Raw genomic sequence first — 17,577 nt, 5'->3', positions numbered from 1 at the left:
AAAAAAAAATGGGAGGTAGAAGAAGGGGGGTGGGGGAGGAAAGAAAAGAAAGGAGAAGGGGGGGGGGGGGAAATAATAAAAGAATGCTTAGCATCATCAGTCCTGTATCCTTCATTTCTCTCCTGCCTTTTTCTCATGCAGACTCCTTACTTTCAATCCCATTTGTCTCACTTTAGTCATCCCATTACAGAAGAGCACTTTGCTATTCATGACTCCTCAGCTGCACTCCTTTCACTTAGCCTCCAGCTCCCACTAGTTCCCCTGTCCCACACCCTTCAATTCAGCTTCTTGGGCTTTTCAGCTCTTTTTCTCTTCCCAGCTCTCCCTAGTCCAGTGATCCAATATCAGCCAGTTTCACTCTTCATTCTCGTTTTTCCCTATTTTCTCCTTTCATTTGTTCCTATGCACTTCTGTTACCTTTACTTATTGGCTTCTAGTCACACAGTTGTCTTCTCTACACCACCCCAGCCAATGCTTCCAAAGTCTTTATCCAGTCTCAGTCTTTCTCTTCTTCCCTAGCCCACAGTAATTCAAAATTTACAGAATATTGTGACAGGGCATATCTATCCATTCCCATAATTTAACTGAGCTGCTAGCAAGCTTAGAATCACTCAAAATATGGAGGCTTGCTTTCAAACTGGCAAGAGACAGGTGCACAGAGCAAAAGGGAAATGCTGGTAATCCTGAGTAGTCAGGGTCTATGTGGAGTCTGTGTGGAGTATGTACGAAGACAGGCTGAGGGAGCTGAGCTTGTGAAGAGAAGGCTGCAGGGTGACCTCGTTGCAGCCTTTCAGTACCTGAAGGGAGCCTAAAATCAGGAGGGGAGTCAACTCCTTGAAAGGATAGATAACAGCAGGACAAGGGGGAATGGTCTGAAGTTGAAGGAGGGAAGATTTAGGTTGAATGCCAGGGAGAAGTTCTTTACTATGAGAGTGGTGAGGTGCTGGAACAGGTTGTCCAGAGCGGCTGTGGATGCCCCATCCTTGGAGGTGTTAAAGGCCAGGTTGGATGGGGCCTTGGACAGCCTGGTCTGGTATGAAATGGGAGCTTGGTGGCACTGCCTGTTGCAGGGGGTTGGAGATTCTTGAGTGGTCCTTGAGGTCCCTTCTACCCAGGCCATTCTGTGATTCTGTGAGTCTGAGGTTCAGATGCTCTGCTGTAATAAAAAATATCTGCAGAAAAAAAATAAAATTCTTGTTGTTACCACAAGCAGGTATACAGCCTGTGACTGTTGCCTGCTGTCCCAGTAAAATGGTAGTGCCACTGTTAGAAACCTCACGTTAGCTTTGCAGGAGCTTTGGTGGGCTATTAGGGTTGTTACCGTCTTGTGCAAATTTTTAGTGCAAACTGGAAGTCAATACCAGGCGTTTTTTGTTGCAATGCATGTAGGTTCAATGTGGAGCAATAGCAAAGACCTCAAAAATACATGCACAGGCTGAGAACGTAAGCTACAAGACTAAACAGCTAAACTTTGGTCAGCTTCTGCTTACTGAAGAGGTACTACCATAAGAGCTGGGAAAGAATACAGAATAGAACCAAGAAGCAGTCCAACAGCACAATAAGGGCACCTTACGTGTCCTGGGGAAGTTACATCCACCAGCACTGCACAGCATACAGTCCCAGGAGCTGAGCACAACGGCTTACAACGCAACCTGAGGGGCAGTCTGACAGAATGGCATCTGATGCAGATGAAACAAAGGTGTGTCACTGAATTCTTCCGTGTGGAAACAATGGCATCTGCTGACATTCATCGACATTTGCTGCATGTTTGCGGAGACCACAAAGTGGATGTGAGCACAGTGAGGCGGTGGGTGGTACGTTTCAGCAGTGGTGACAGCATCAAAGAGCAGAGGTGTATCGGTTCTGTGGAGCTGATGGTGACTATTTCTGTAAGAAGAACTCAGAACACCTACTGAACTTTGAGGAAAAAACAGGGGCTTCGGACCACAAGACACGTTGCTTGGTTGCAGTAATACCTGCTCATGAGCAAGCGCTGTAGGGAAAATTAAAATTCTGTGAGAACTGGTATTTTAGAGGTTTGCTTTAAGAAATGCTTCTTAACGAACTGCTTTTTCAGTCAGCTAATTTTTGGGGGGAACATTATCAATCTCCACTTGCATATACATTCTGTGCTAATGCTGCACTCACAAGTTGTGTTGTACAGCCAATAAGGGGTGTGAGGTGGCTTAATAAATGGCCGGTTAACATTTACAGCCATGAAATTCATCAGCCTACGCTACGGCTTGCATCACCATACAACTCCTCAAGACAGCAATGCACTATTCCCTTTGCAATGGGGCAGGGGGCAGTAGGTGGTGCTAAATGTGCGTAGGAAAAGTCTTGGAAATCCCATTCAGCTTCACCCTGCAAAAAAAACATGTACCACACAATCATAATAAATGCCATGTGAGCCTTCGGTTCCATTAGAACTTCACAGAGAGGCCCACCGTGTGTCTGCATGTCTGCTACGGGATGTTTTTGGAGTAAAACAGTCTCAGAGGCAGCCTTTGTCCAAACGCTGAGGTCGACATTGTTTCTCTGGCGCCTCTGTACGGCCAGTTGGAGGCACGGACTCAGGACAGGTAGCTAAACCCCTGAAGACTTTTAGGAAGCGTACAAAAGCACAGGACTATGACACAGATATTCAAGCCTTTGGAGACAGCAAACTTTATCCACAAATTTATTTCTAAGGAGAAAATTGTGTCTTTGTTCCCATTCCTATCAGTTTTCTAAACCATTCTCTTACCGCGGTGATGGCGGTCTCCTCCTTTCTTGAACCTCTTGAGATTTCTGGTATGTTTTTGCATTTGTGTAGGACGAAAGTAAATAAACTAAGTAATCTATACTTCTCTGATCCTGTCACAGAAAATCTAAATGTTAAAAACCGAACTGTGTGACCAATCAAAATATCACGATCTCAGTTTCTCCAGAAGAGAGAATTTCCAAACAAAATTACTACGCTGCAATTAGATGGATCACCAGGGGAAAGCAAGCAATACCACCATGAGCTTATCTTTAAGCAGAACATCTTCCAGTCAGAAATCCCTTAGCTTTCCAAAACGTGTGCCCCCCTTCTTAATAAAATAAAATGTTGGTAATAATAATAAAAAGAAAACTTATCTTCTGTCCTACTTCCTGAGAACGGGAATGGGGCTGTCTTTCTACAGCCTCAGAACTTGCAGCAGCGGAGCTGTTGACTGCAGTGCCACGTTTTCTCTCATCAGGATGCAGAAACTTTTCTGGTATTCTCACTGCCTCATTACCAAGTTTAACCACCAGAAGTTCACTGGCGTGGCCTAATTCCTTTTCTAAGAGCATCATACGTTCAGCAAAATCTGTGGATGTTCTTTGCTTATATGAAGGTTAATGGGTAGGGTCAACATAAATGACCCACCAGAATGTCTCTCTCTTGCAGTGATCTTGATTGCTTAAAGTCTACTCCCTTAAAGATTATTGCTTGGAGTCTGTTCCCTAAGCACCATGCTTTGAAGTTCTCCAGCAGTTTGCACTGGGTAGAACAAGCCAATTAGTTAACCTGTCCTGTTGCCTCAGAGGAAGACATGGGTTTTGCTGAAGGCAGCCCAGTGCTGTATGGATCTGGAGATTTGTCACGGCTGGGGCCATGTGGGAAGACTCGGTCAAAGCCTCAGACACTGCTGCAAAGTGCCAACAGGGAGCAGACACAATATAGGGAACGGAATGGACAGAGGCACTGCGGAAAACCCGGATGCCATTGCTGGGATTGGAGTGCTGCAGATGACGCTCGCCCGTTGTGACGTCACTGGCACCGCTCCCCTACGTGAGGGATAGTGACATACGCAGCAGGGGATTGTGACCTCTTGGCCCTGGCTGCCTGTAGCCGGGCACAGAGTCTCTCACTCTGGCTTGTGCCCGCACTCCAGCCGAGCGTGTCCGTGAGGTTTGGAGCGAGGAGCAAGGATAGCCTTGGTGCTGGTCTCGTGTTCTGGGAGCTGCCGACAGCCGCTCTCAGTGCTCGTCCCCAGAGCCACTAGAGCTTCTTCCCCGCCCTGCCTGGCTCAGGCAGCCGGGGCACCCAGGAGGCCGCAGCAGCAAAGGGAACCGGTAAGGGGACGCCTCAGCCTGGGCGGCCCAGCTGGGAGGGTTTCCTTCCTGAGGGACCCGGGCACTTGTTCCTCCGCTGGCGGGCTCAGCAAGTGACCGTGGCCTCTCTTCTTCTCCTAGCGTGACCCCTGCTGCTGCAGCAGCGGGGTGAGGAGCAGCCCCTCATCCCCTTCGCACTCCTGTCCACCCAGCAGCTGGACAGCATGGCCACCGAGCTGGACCGTCGCTGTCCCATTTGCCTGGACAGCATGGATGATGCCAGCTACACGATGCCGTGCCTGCACCAGTTCTGCTTTGGCTGCATCCGGCGGTGGGCTGAGAGCAGGCCCACGTGCCCCCTCTGCAAACGCAGGGTGGAGTCCATCCTGCACTCGGTGCGTGCCGACGACAGCTTTCAAGAGGTTGTCGTCGGACAGCAGGAGAGGGCCAGAACAGCACCCCGCCAGGCAGCACCAGCACAAGAGCCACCAGCGGTGCCCATTTCCCGCCAGCCTCCAGCTGTGCTCCGGCCCCTGCTGCCCTGGCTGCGCCAGGAGCTGGGGCAGCTCTTTGGGGCTGACCACAGGGCAGCCGCTGCAGCACAGCGCCGTGTCATCTCTGGCCTGTGCTTATTTGGTCTGGACGGGGGAGCGCTGACTTTGTGGCTGTTCGGCTCCCTGCGAAGCCAGACCGCCAGCTTTGTGCGACGGCTCGTCGTGCAAGCTGCATATGTGTGCAATGGGCTGGTGCCACCCGCTGGCCCGGAGGCCTCCCGCGCTGCCACGGGACAGGAGGGCAGCCCCGCAGCTGCCCGTGGTGCAGCTGCCTCCCAGGCACAGACGCCTGTCTCCGGTCCACGACCCTCCAGCAGCACCGGCGAAGACAACGTTTCTGTGCCCTCAGCCGCTGCCCTCAGTGAGGGGCCCAGCCAGCCTCCATCCCTCCCGGCTCCATTGCAGACCAGCCAACAAGCAGCCCAGGAGGAGCCGGGGGAGGCAGTGCCGGGTCCCTCCAGCACCAACAGGGCCAGGGAGCGCTCACGCAGGGCGCCTCGGCGAGCCCCGAAGAGGAGGGCCCACGACTCTGAGGCCCCTGCACCTCCTGCCAAGAGGCCACCCCGCCGGCAGCACTAGGACGCCGCCCCAGCAGCTGGCGAGAACAGGGCCGGGCCTGCAGCTGGGGCACAACCAGCTGTCAGACCACAGAATCACAGCATGGCCCGGGTTGGAAGGGACCTCAAAGATCAGCAATCTCCAACCCCCCGCCACAGGCAGGGCCACCAACCTCCACATGTAACACCGGACCAGGCTGCCCAAGGCCCCATCCAACCTGGCCTTGAACACCTCCAGGGACGGGGCATCCGCAACTTCTCTGGGCAGCCTCACCACTCTCCCTGTAAAGAACTTCCCCCCGACATCCCACCTAAATCTTCCCTCCTTCAACTTCAAACCTTTTCCCCTTGTCCTGCTGTTATCTACCCTTTCAAAGAGCTGACTCTGCAATAAAATTTCAGAAAAATCTCCGTGTTGCTACCAGTGCCTTTGTCAGCGCTGTGCACGGGGGAGGTCTGACCTCTGCTGGGCCTGGAGGCCTCCCATGCTGCTGTTACCGTTTCTTTAGAACCTCCCTTTACACATTGCAAAGGAAACCTTCAGAGAGCAGGCTCTGTTTTATTTCTACGCAGGTCACAAGGTGGCTCATCTCCACCCATCAAACACACCCGTCTCCCTGCACTGTCTTCTACTGACAGTCCCAAAGGTTTCACTCCACACTGCTCCCATTGATACACAACGTGCTTACAAGGTTACACAGGCATAACTGAGCCTCCTGCGCCTGCGCAGAGGTTTCGGGGTCTTTGATGGTTGTTTGGGAAGGTGTCCCCCTCCTCACTTTGAGCTCGCTTGGGCGCAGGTTTTCTGAGGTGCTCTGCTCATGAGAAAGCTAAATTGCTTGTGACAGGTTCTTGGCAATACCCAGCAAATATTTGCAAGTAGGCCCATAGCCATAAACAGAAGAAGAATGGAACTTGTTAGTAAGCTTTGAAGTTCTCCAGTGGCTTGCACTAGGAAGCCACTAACTACTTCACCTGTCCTTTACTCACCACCTGAATCTTGGCTTTCAGTTATTACAAGGGTAATGCAAAGCAGCCCTGCAAATCTACACTGGAAAGAGTGAAAAATGACGTTACACAGCTGGCTCCAGAACAGTTGGCTGCTGTTTCATTATCTTTTATAACTGCCAATTATGCCACACCAGAGTATTTAAAAATGACAAGTGAAACTGTAAGGCCAAGAGATTTTTCAGATTTGTTTTGGTCATTGATTTTTTTTTTTTTTTTCAAAGTTTGAAAGAGAAGACAGAAAGGCAAGCCATTTGTCCTGGAGGGGCAGGATTGTGAAGCAGTTAACCACATGGATATCTCCAAACACAGGAACTCTTTATTCTGTTAATTCATCATTTTTCCCCAAAGATATACATTAGTATACATGGGGAAAAACAAACAAACAAACAACGACAACAAAAAACAACAACCTGTGGTTAATACAAGTAAATAAGCAATTCAGTGTTTTGCAGTTGTACCATGTGCAGTTGAGTGAAAACTGGAGGAAGGCAGAAATGGGACTCCAGTCTCTGCATGGATGTCTGGTTTAGCTCCTGACTCAAACACATCACTTCAGAACTTTCTTGGAGTTAAAACACTGTTGTCCAGCATGGATAACAAACCGTTATGTGCAAATGCAAACAGACTGCTCCTAGGTCTATCCCATTAGTGTAACAGACCTGCCCAACCTGCTTCCATTTACATAGAAACTTGCTCCTCTGGCTTAACAATCCACTTGTCTTTCATCCTGTGAGTGTTCTTTACAATGTCCTCGTGCTCTAGAAGAGTGTAACTGAAGCCTTGAGCAAAATGTTACAGGGAAGTTGCAGGCAGCTCATGAGATAAGCAAAAACCTGAGTGCAAAGAAGGGTTATGTGCACAGCATTACTTAACATTTCTGTAACAATCTCCATTTCACAATGCTTTTTAGCTTACATCATCATAATACATCCAATTTGTGGTCCATTTCATATTGAGAGAAAAGGAAATAGGAGTTCTTTACCTACAGATGCCATTTCAATGCAGTCAGAATCATATGTTTGTGCTACATTTATTTATTTATAATGGTCTCACTTTGCTTGTTTATGTAATCTTAAGGCAGAGTAAGAATGCATTAGCTAGAACACTGTGATCCAGCCCAACTGTTTGGTTGGAGAATGTTTGCTGGGCACCTTCTTGAAAACGTGTAAAGCTTTGAAATGTTTTCCTGAGCAGAAATTGTTGTTTATACAAGGTATACTCCTACATGCAGAGAAAAGCAAACATCAAAAGCATAACATGTAAGTCAGATGAAGAATCTGTAATTGCTCTGGGGTTAAATACATTAAGCAGCCTTTTCCAGGAATGCTTCCATCCAACTGTATATAGCACAGAAACCTACAGACAAACACCTTGTTATAAGCAGGAGGAAGAGGGTGCACTGCATCATTTCCAGGAATTTTTGCAACCACATACCTAAATCTGATGCTTCCCTTGTTTCTGACAAGCAGTTTAAACCCAAACTGAAACACCAGTATTTTGACTCACACTTTAATACCCATGCCACGCTGCATGGCCCTTGGTCAAGGCATGATAAACAAAGGGTATGGGTAAGTCAACTAGGAAACTGAGCGTATCCTTGGTGAGTTTGACATCATGTTTGGAGAAAGTGTTTCCTTATTTGCCTGGGGTAAAAAGGCCCTGCAGAGCAATTTGGACAGGCTGGATGGATGGGCTGAGGGCACTGGGATGAAGTTCAACAAGACCAAGTGCTATGTCCTGCATATTGGCCACAACAACCCCAGGCAACGCTACAGGCTTGGTGCAGTGAAGCTGGAGAGCTGCGTGGCTTAAAAGGTGTCTTGGTTGGACGTGTGGCTGAACACGAGCCAGCAGCGTGCCCAGTGGCCAAAGCAGGTCAACGGCATTCTGGCCTGTACACCAGCGCAGCCAGCAGGAGCAGGGAGGCGATCGTCCTTCTGTACTCGGCCCAGACGAAGCCACACCTCCAGTACCGTGTCCAATTTCGGGTCCCTCACTACAAGACGTCGAGGTGCTGGAGCGTGGCCAGAGAAGGACAACGAAGCTGTGAGGAGTCTGGAGCGCACGGCTTACGGGAAGCGCGGAGGGAACAGGAAGCATTCAGTCCGGAGACAAGGAGGCTCAAGGAGAACTACGCCTCTCCACTCCCTAAGAGGAGGGCGCGGACAAGCGCGGACCGCCCTCCCCGCCGCAGCCCGCGGACAGCCCCCAGCCGGACTCCCGGCCCCTCCGCTCCCGGGGCCGGGCGGCCCCGCCTCCGACCACTCGCCGCCCAGCCCCGCCCCGCGGCCGGGCGGAGCCAGCGGGCGGGCCGCCGGCTGCCGGGGGCGGTCGGCGCAGTCGCGAGCGGCCGGCGGTGGTGGCGGCGCCGTCATGCCGCGGGAGTTCGAGCTGTGCCCCGGGCGCCGCATCGGCGGCGACTATCCCTGCTTCATCATCGCGGAGATCGGGCAGAACCACCAGGGCGACCTGGACATCGCCAAGCGCATGATCCGCATGGCCAAGGTGCTCGGGGAGGGCCGCGGGCAGCCGCTGCCGGCGGGGAGGTGCGAGCGGGCCCGAGGCTCGCCCCGGGATGAACGGGCTGGGTGCGGGTGAGCGGCTGGAGAATAAGGTCGTGGTGGGAGGCAGCAAAAAGAGCGTTTCGGAGCCGCCGGTCGGTGCGCGACGGCGCCGTGCTGGCGCAGGGCCGCTGTCCGCTGCGCGCAGCTGCGGGGGGCGGCGGCGGTCGGTGCGCCGCGCCCAGGTGTGCGCGCGGTGCGGCGCCGGGGCGCTGCGCTTCGGTCTGCCTCGGCTGCCTTAGCGCGTTTGTGTGTCGACTTCCCCTGGAGTAACGCTTCAGTCACCCCGTCGGAAAAAAAGCCCTTCTAAAATTTGGTATTAGGTATGTTGGTTGGACCTGTGTTTGGAAACTGCGCATCGTCGCAGGGGAAACCGCGGCAAAAGGCGTTCGGAGCCGCGGGCGGAGCCGCTCTGCGTTCTCACCGGTGGCACGGTGGTGTGAGCGCTGCGGTGCAGGCGACTGCTACCTGCACAGCCTTTGCGTGTTCGCACTAGGACCGGTTGCGCTGCTCCTGTGAGTGACCCAGCTTCTTTTGCAGGACTGTGGGGCAGACTGCGCTAAGTTTCAGAAGAGCGAACTGGAATACAAATTCAACAAAAAAGCCTTAGAGAGGCCGTACACCTCAAAACACTCCTGGGGGAAGACCTACGGAGAGCACAAGCGCCACTTGGAGTTCAGTCACGACCAGTACAGAGAGCTGAAGAAGTACGCGGAGGAAGTTGGGATTTTCTTCACGGCTTCTGGCATGGATGAGGTATATACACCACACCAGTGTGATGCAAAATTCAGCTGTTGCGTATCTTGTTTGCCCCTTACAGTTCTTATATAAAAAGTCCACCAAGTGCGTGTGGATGTTGAGTTCGTAAATGAGGAAACTAGACTAATATAGTTCTGCCTGCTCACTTGTGTATCCACTGTGATTATATGTCAGGCTTTCCTCTGTAGATTTTTTTTTTCTCTACTTAATGCCAATCTTTCGCTATTTTTTTTTTTTTCATTTATTTCGGTTTACTAGATGTAAGTTTATGTTTCTAAACATTAAAAATGGTTACACTCCCTTTTCCTTCAAGATGGAGAGGGTCTTCACGTTGCCCTGCTGCTCTTACAACTTTTACTGATTTTGTCAGTGGACTTTTGAGTAGTCATCCACTAGCCTGTATACTTCTGTGGAACTCATCTGCTGCTGTTCCCCCTTTAGAGATGTGAAGTCTTTAACTTTTGCAGGTTGCCTACCTCAAATTAATAAATGCAGTTTATGATTGAAAGACGTAGGCAGGAAAGTTCAGGTAGCAGTTAAACCTCAGTGAAGTTATGTATTATTTTACTTTCATTCATGGCCTAGAAAATGAAGAAAATAAACTAAAAGAAACTGTCTAGAAGTAAGCCAGTCACTTTTTCCCTAAGGCACGCATGCCAGCCTGTAGCCTTGCCCAGGATGGCATGAGATGGTATTTCTCTGATGTCCTAAAGTGATCTGTTCTGTGTCTTGCTTTCCTTACCATCAGAGGGAATTGCTGACCCATCAGTTTAATCTTCTTGTAATTCTTCATCTGACATAAAAGTTCCTATTTTCATTTCATTTTATTTGAATGACATTATCATCTCCTTTTTTTAATACTCCCTGGATTAAGGAATTGTGATTCCTTCGAGCTTTTTCCCTCGTCTTTTCTAGTCCTTTGGCCATTCTCACTGTTTCTTTTAACACACTGTTCTGTTGGCTGAAATCCTTGAATTGCTGTGTCCCAGCTGCATGCAGCTCCAAACTCCATCAGAAGCCTATTTCAGGTGTCTGACAGATGGAAAGGTGTTCTGCATGTATTGTTGCAATGGGCTCAGGAATAGATCAGGGAAGAGAAAGTGGTGTGATATTTATTTAATTGGTATCTTCATGTCTAAGGGACCTGAGGAATAGCAACACTTCCTCTGTTTTTTCATTTAAGAACAGAACATTTTAATCCGTTCATCTTGGATTTCCATACCTAAGATCTTAAACACGTGTGCACTTTTGGAGTGAAAAATCAGGTCCTTTTCTGACATTGTAGTGAAATGCAGAATGTGTGGGATGTGGTAGTAGAGTTCACTTTCCACCTTATTTTTCTCAAGATGCTTCCCAAGCTTGTTGCCTTATCAGTTGGTTAGCAGTACTGACATCGTTCTTTGAACAGCAGTTTCTTCACATAGCTGCTGTCACTTCAGCAGTGTTTCTGCTAGCCACAGTTCTTTGAGCTTGCTGTAGACGTTGCATAGATTGATGTAGTATTTGTTATCTTCTGTAAATTGAACGTAATCTCTGGAACTCCAGGTACGTCAGGGAGGTTAAAATGTGTGTTTAATTGTATGAGGAAGTTCTGTAAAGTGACGTGTGAAGTAAATACAAAGACTACAGGTAAGTTATTTGTCTGTTCTGTTCCAGAATGTACCGGAGATGGAACAGGATCCCATTGAACCACTCCCTCTAGCCTTGTCTCTTCTGCTTGAAATTACACAGAGTGGTTGAGGTTAGGAGGGACCTCTGGAGGTTGTCTGGTCCAGCCCTGCTGCTCAGGCTGGGCCTGCTCATGGAAAATGGCCTTATGAAAAAGCTGCTGACTTTCAGGGGATAGTCATCCTATGAACAGTAGTATTAGATACTGTGTCCAAATGTTGTACTTCATTTTGTGCGATCTCCTTGAATTAAGTCTATGGCTTTGTAGTATGTCTTTATACATCTTAATGAATAAACTGTATCAAAGGAACATTATACATCCTAGATACAAGCAATTGAACCTCCATCTTAATGATTATAGAAAAATTAAACTTTTGAACATTACTCTTTCTTTCTCTAGTGCTAAATATATTTGGCAGCAACGAAGAATCAGCCAATGAAACTAGAATTGTTTGGGGAGTGATTGAAAGGGGGACAAAGTTAGGTGACTGCTCATAGTTCCCCTCAGGTGTGAGTGAAGGTTTTTAATATCACTTGCTATATGGGATTTTTTCTTCAGTGTACTTGTTTTCAGATTAACTTACTAGTGGAATTCAGATTTTAATAGAACCTTCAATAATTGTCTCAAATATAGCATGCATGTTTTGAGAAGGAGGCAGAGAGAAATTAAGGTTTGAGTAAACTGCTTTACTGTCTTTTCTTTGGCACGTTTTATATTTATTTTCAGATACCGCTGATAGAAGAAAATCCCTTGTAGTTTTCTTTTTGTGCACTGATTGTTTTTCAGATGCCTATGTAATAGTATCAGAGCCATTTTTCCTGAAAGGGGGATGTTCACTCTACCTAGTGTCAAATTATGAAATAAAAGACTAAGAATAAAGTTCTATGAATTTCAAACTTGTAATATTTTTCTATTTTTGATTCTGATGTTTAACAGAATACATAGGAGGTAGAGCCATATATTTCACTATACAAATGTGATTTTTGCTATGTCTGTGCATTACTTACTTTTTTGGAAGGAAGCAATAATGTTCTTACTACTTGCCTCCATAGTACTAAGAGTATTTTGACAACAGTTTCAGAAATTCAAGCTTAGTATTTGTAGAAGGCATCGTTACAACACCATTGTTGTAAAGATATCTGACAGAAAAATCCAGCCATGTTGTCAGTGTCAATCTTGAAATGTAATCATTTGTTTGACCCAGAGTTTCCTAACTGTTAACCTGCAGACCAACCTCCAGAAGCAGAATGGTGCATCTACTTTGGATTTATTTGACCTACCTTTCCATTTATTTTGTACCTTATATATTCTGGACTAGTATAATTTGAGGATTATGTATACGTGCCCTATTTAATTAAACTTTGCTTTTGCTATGTTGTAGGGTTGGTTTGATGGTTCTTCTCTGTCGTTAACCCAGCCGAATTGGTATGTTGAAAAGCAGTGATTTTTATTTATTTATTTCCTTGCAGATGGCTGTGGAATTTCTTCATGAACTGGATGTTCCATTTTTCAAAGTAGGATCAGGAGATACAAACAATTTCCCATATTTGGAAAAGACTGCAAAGAAAGGTAAGCATTATCTACCGAGCAATATTTGCAGAATTGCAAATTGTAGGGACTGGAGGGAACCTCTGAAGGTCATTGAGTCCAACTACCTGCTAAAGCACATTTGCTACAGCAGATTGCACAGAAAAATAACCAGGAAGGTTTTGAACATCTCTAGAGAAGGAGGCTGCACAGTGTCTCTGGGTAGCCTGTTCCACTGCTCTGTCACACTTGCAGTAAAGAAGTTTTTCTTTGTGCTCAGATGGAACTACTTATGTTCTGGATTGTGCTCACTGCCCCTTGTTCTGTCACTGGGCACTACTGAAGTGAGCTTGGGCTCCATCCACTAGGCTTGTGCCCATTTTCAGTTGATCCCCTCTTTCTCCAGGCTGAATAGCCACAGGTCTCACAGCCTTTCCTCATGGAGCAGATGTTCCGGGCCCCTCATCTTTGTGCCCCTCCACTGGACTCTCCCTAGAATTTCTCTGTCTTTCATGAACTGAGGAACCCAGTCTCAGTAAACTTCACTGGTTTCACAGTGTCTCACCATTTGAGTTATTATGTGTTCCCTTCACTTAATTTCAGGAAAAAATAATAAAAAAAAAATCACCCATCTTCCTTTTCTAGTTCAACCAAACGCATTACAGAACTTCAGTTAAGCTTGTGCAGATTTCTTAGGGATCTAAACTTGAAATCTAGGCAAAACATTTTTTTTCATGTCTAGGACGCCCAATGGTGATTTCCAGCGGGATGCAGTCGATGAACACAATGCACCAGGTGTATCAGATTGTGAAGCCCATCAATCCAAACTTCTGCTTCCTGCAGTGCACCAGTGCCTACCCGCTTCAGCCTGAGGATGTCAATCTCCGTGTTATATCGGTCAGTGAGTAAGTAAGAGTGCCATTGGCACAGTACCACAGAAGGCCTCTGCATTTCAATTGCATTCTATTTCCAGGTCTCACGCATGCCCGAGTTTAATTCTGAGAATCAGTGGGAAAGTGCATCATGGTCCTTCATCCTGGCCTTGAAGTAAAACTATTAATTGGGTCCTCTTTTGGCAGAATTCAGCTTTAAGGAATACGATAAGAGAGACTGCTGCTGGGGCTTTGCAGTTAAATAGAAGGGAGGCTGAAGGGTGAGCGTGAGCTTTGAAAAGGAAAGAAAAGGATGTGGACAGTTACCTCACCTCTAGGAGGGTGTGTGGAACTGAGGACGTGATTCTCAGTTGGGAGCTCAACTGGATAATTCCATTAAAAAGGCTTTGTGTGAATATCAGAGCTGTGAGAGAAAACAGATTGTAGTTTCCTTTGAAATTATTCCTTGGATGTGCCTGGTACCGATGCAGTAAAATGTTCCCAGGTCAGCCAGCGTTCAAACGTCTGCCCAGCTTTATGCACGCAGTATTTGTTAGCTTGAGTATATCTGGACTTGACCGTATTTCAGTCCCACAGGCAGTTAATAACTCCTCTGTGTGCTGCTGAAAGGACCGCTTCAGACTGGAAACATGGGAAGGTGCAGCATCTGCTTTGAACACAGGTTAAGTTTAACAAGGTGTTGCGTTCTCAGATGAAAAAAAAAAAACCTCCATTTGCACAACTTGCAGCAAGGTGGGCTTTTAAGACCTTGAAGAGCGCAAATAAATTGAAAAGAAAAGCGTGAGAGAAGTTGTAGAGTAGAACGAGCCTTTCTCCTTGCCAGTATAGATAATCACAGTGAACTTCTCAGAACACAATGGAGTGAACTTCTTAAAACAGAGTGGTTGGTAATGCAGTGTGACCTGTTCAATTGGAAATTCTTCCTGAGCGTAACCAACAGCTTGTTTTGTGGCACGGAAACTGCCCGCGTCTTCACTGCAGTTGTTATTGTTAAATTTGCTCTGTCTTTGAAATTGCTGCCTTGGCAACTGAGACCGACTCTATCGTGATTGCAGGCGTATCAGTCAGCTTTTCCCGACATCCCCATTGGCTATTCGGGGCACGAAACCGGCATTGCCATTTCGGTGGCAGCTGTTGCTCTGGGTGCAAAAGTGGTGGAGCGTCACGTGACTCTCGACAAAACATGGAAAGGAAGCGACCACCAGGCTTCCCTGGAGCCCAAGGAACTGGCAGAGCTAGTGAAAGCCATCCGTACTGTGGAAAAAGCAATGGGTTCTCCAATCAAACAGCTCTTGCCTTGTGAAATGGCTTGCAACGAAAAGGTAACTCTTGCTTTTGATTCACAGTCAGTAACTCCTCTGCAGAAAAACAGCAGATAATACTTGGGTTTGTGGTCTGAATATGTCAGTTTTTATTGCAGTGTTTTAAGTTCAGTGGAGTTTTATGGATGTCCCCTGTGATTAACTCCCTTGAGCAGTAAATATGTTTGAATGCATAAGTTGTGTTTACACGAAGCTAGAATGCTCATCGGTCTACTCAGATTCCTTCCATTCTAATACTGGGATATGCCAGTGTGATACTGTCTGAATTCAGAAAGGATTTAAGTTTTCCCATCAGCCTTGTTACAGTAAACATTTCCGTACTAACTCAAGCTTCTTGTGGAGTAAGAAGTTAAGCAACAGTTTAGGCAACCCTTTCCCAAGTAGGCGTATAGTCTTTTTGTCCTCTTCTGGTGCCTATGATTGTATTTGACTTAAACGTTCTTTTTATTTTCTCCTCTGTAGCTGGGAAAGTCTGTTGTGGCAAAAGTGACCATTCCTGAAGGAACCGTACTGACACTTGATATGCTGACAGTGAAAGTAGGAGAGCCTAAGGGATTTGCTCCAGAAGCCATCTTTGATCTGGTGGGCCAGAAGGCTAAGAAAACAATTGAGGAAGATGAAACCGTCACTGAGCAGGCAGTGGAAAATCATGTCAAGAAAGTGAAGTGCTAAACCAAAGCCCTCCATTTGATATTTTATGATGTCGGTCTGTCCTACTGCACAACATGTTTAAGTATAGTGACATGGTGGGTTAGAAAGGATCTGAGAAGATTAACATTTTCAGGATTGTTCTGCAAGAAGTTTTGCAACTAGGGGATATAAATTATGAAAAGCAATCTTATTAGAAACTGCATAGTACTGTGTCTAGAAAATACCATGTTCCTCCTCTTCCATTCCACTTTGATTAATTTGGAATTTTTGCCAAATCTGTGACCAACGTCTACTGTTTTCTAGCTTTCCTTTTCTGATAAGAATACACTAATCCTAATAATTTGTCTATACTTGAATTGTTTTCTTGCTGTAAAGTCTCTCTTCTGCCATTTCCTTTAATCCCATGAATATAGGATGCAAGTTTGTGTTGAATGCAAAGAGAAAGATTACCTAAACAGACAGTTTACACATGCAATATGATGGATTCTTCTTAAGATATGTTTTCAGATTTTAAAAAAAGTCTCAAGTTAAAGGAATGGGTGGCAGGAACCTGCTTGAGTAATAGAAGTGGACGAACTCACAGAAGTGCAGCAGTATAGAGAAGGGAGATAATTGTCTATTCCTGTGATGCCACTCTTTCAGAAGCTAGCTCCTTGAGGAAAGATAGGTTCCAGTATACTGCCTTCTCAAAGGCAGAACCAACAAAGTCAGTGAATTGGATATGTAGACAGCTCCCACGTAAGGAGCTAGAAAAGGAGCCTTGCAGCTTACAGAAAGTATGAAAAGGCAAGAGAGCAAGCTAAATGGGGCAAAATTCACCCAAGATGGATCAGTAGAAGTAAATTTAACATGTGCTTCCAGAAATTGGCAAAAGCATCTGTCAGCTTACTGAATTTTGGCATCCTAATAAATTCTGTTGTGCAGTTTCTCTATTTGTATGTGAGAGCAGCTGCTCAAATGAGAAATCAAATGCTAGTAAAGATTTTGCAGCCTCCTTTTTGCATGAAGATGCTGTGTTGGAATTATTCCCCCCAACCCCCACACGCTGCTCTTTGAAACAGCTGAAGCTAGCTGCTTGAGTAGATCATCTCATTGACTAGATCACAGCGTGACTGCCAGCACTCCTCTGTGCACTCCACTCTTGCAATACAGGTTCTTTTCAAGTAAAAAGTGCAATCCTTCTGCCTATTGTCTTTGTTTGGACAGGACCAGGTGGCAGCACGTATAACGCATCTCTCAGCTAGCTCGATAAGCACGAAATTACATTGGTGTTATCAGTCTGCATTTGTCTGCAACAGAATCAATTGCTAGTTATGGTTGTTACGGTTATTGCTACCTCTTGATTATGAATTGGTAAAATGTCTTGAATTTGATGGTGATGTTTCTGTGCCTGTAAGTAGTGTTACTTTCCAAATGTGTACTTTTTTGCAGTTCTGAGAAGTCTGTAGTTCTATCTTTAAACTGGGAAGAAGCTGTTTGAATCATGTGCTTGTGACAGTCTGGGAGTGCTGATGCAGTATGTTTGCCTTACATTAAGAAACAACTCAACTGTTGAATTTTTTTTAAATGGCAAATTTTAAAAATAAATCCAGCTTTCAAAACAAGCAACTCTTTTTGCATTTCAATCTTTAGTAAGATCTTGCCTTTGCTAGCAGCAGAGAGGAGTTAATGGCCTTTAGTATTTGAATCACCAAAGATTACCTGGCTTGTTTCAAGCAGTGCTTCTTCAGTTGGACAGTACACCTGCTCCAATAAACTGACAAAAACATAGGCTCCAAAGATTTCCAGGACTTAAATCATAGAATCACCTAGGTTAGAAAAGGCCTTCAAGAACATCACATCCAAACATCAAACTGGCATACCAAATCTTAGCACTAAACTATCTCTCCTACAGCCATGTCCACATCTCTCTTAAGTATCTCAAGGGATGGGGACACTACCAGTTCCGTGTACAGTTTGTTCCAGTGCTTAACTACCCTCTACATGAAAAAATGCATAATATAAAATTTCA

The 17,577-nt window shown here is 46.4% G+C and overlaps 2 protein-coding genes across 2 annotated transcripts; both read left to right on the top strand.

Moving 5' to 3' along the window:
- The first annotated feature begins 2,630 nt into the window (after positions 1 to 2,630).
- On the top strand, positions 2,631 to 7,919 carry LOC149912704 (uncharacterized). Its single transcript, XM_090132064.1, has one exon. The coding sequence runs from the start codon at positions 4,287 to 4,289 to the stop codon at positions 5,193 to 5,195; it is 909 nt and encodes a 302-aa protein (XP_089988190.1). The 5' UTR covers positions 2,631 to 4,286; the 3' UTR covers positions 5,196 to 7,919.
- A 582-nt stretch (positions 7,920 to 8,501) lies between these two features.
- NANS (N-acetylneuraminate synthase) lies at positions 8,502 to 17,170 on the top strand. The gene is made up of 6 exons (XM_090131744.1): positions 8,502 to 8,689; positions 9,286 to 9,501; positions 12,643 to 12,742; positions 13,443 to 13,597; positions 14,649 to 14,915; positions 15,378 to 17,170. Exons 1-6 carry the CDS (start codon positions 8,558 to 8,560, stop codon positions 15,585 to 15,587), a joined length of 1,080 nt encoding a protein of 359 aa, XP_089987870.1. The 5' UTR covers positions 8,502 to 8,557; the 3' UTR covers positions 15,588 to 17,170.
- The last annotated feature ends 407 nt before the right edge of the window (positions 17,171 to 17,577 follow it).

This window comes from Phasianus colchicus, chromosome Z (genome assembly GCF_987193195.1).
Source record: "Phasianus colchicus chromosome Z, bPhaCol1.hap1.1, whole genome shotgun sequence".
Lineage (NCBI taxonomy): Eukaryota > Metazoa > Chordata > Aves > Galliformes > Phasianidae > Phasianus > Phasianus colchicus.
This window is presented reverse-complemented; position numbering and strand designations above follow the sequence as displayed.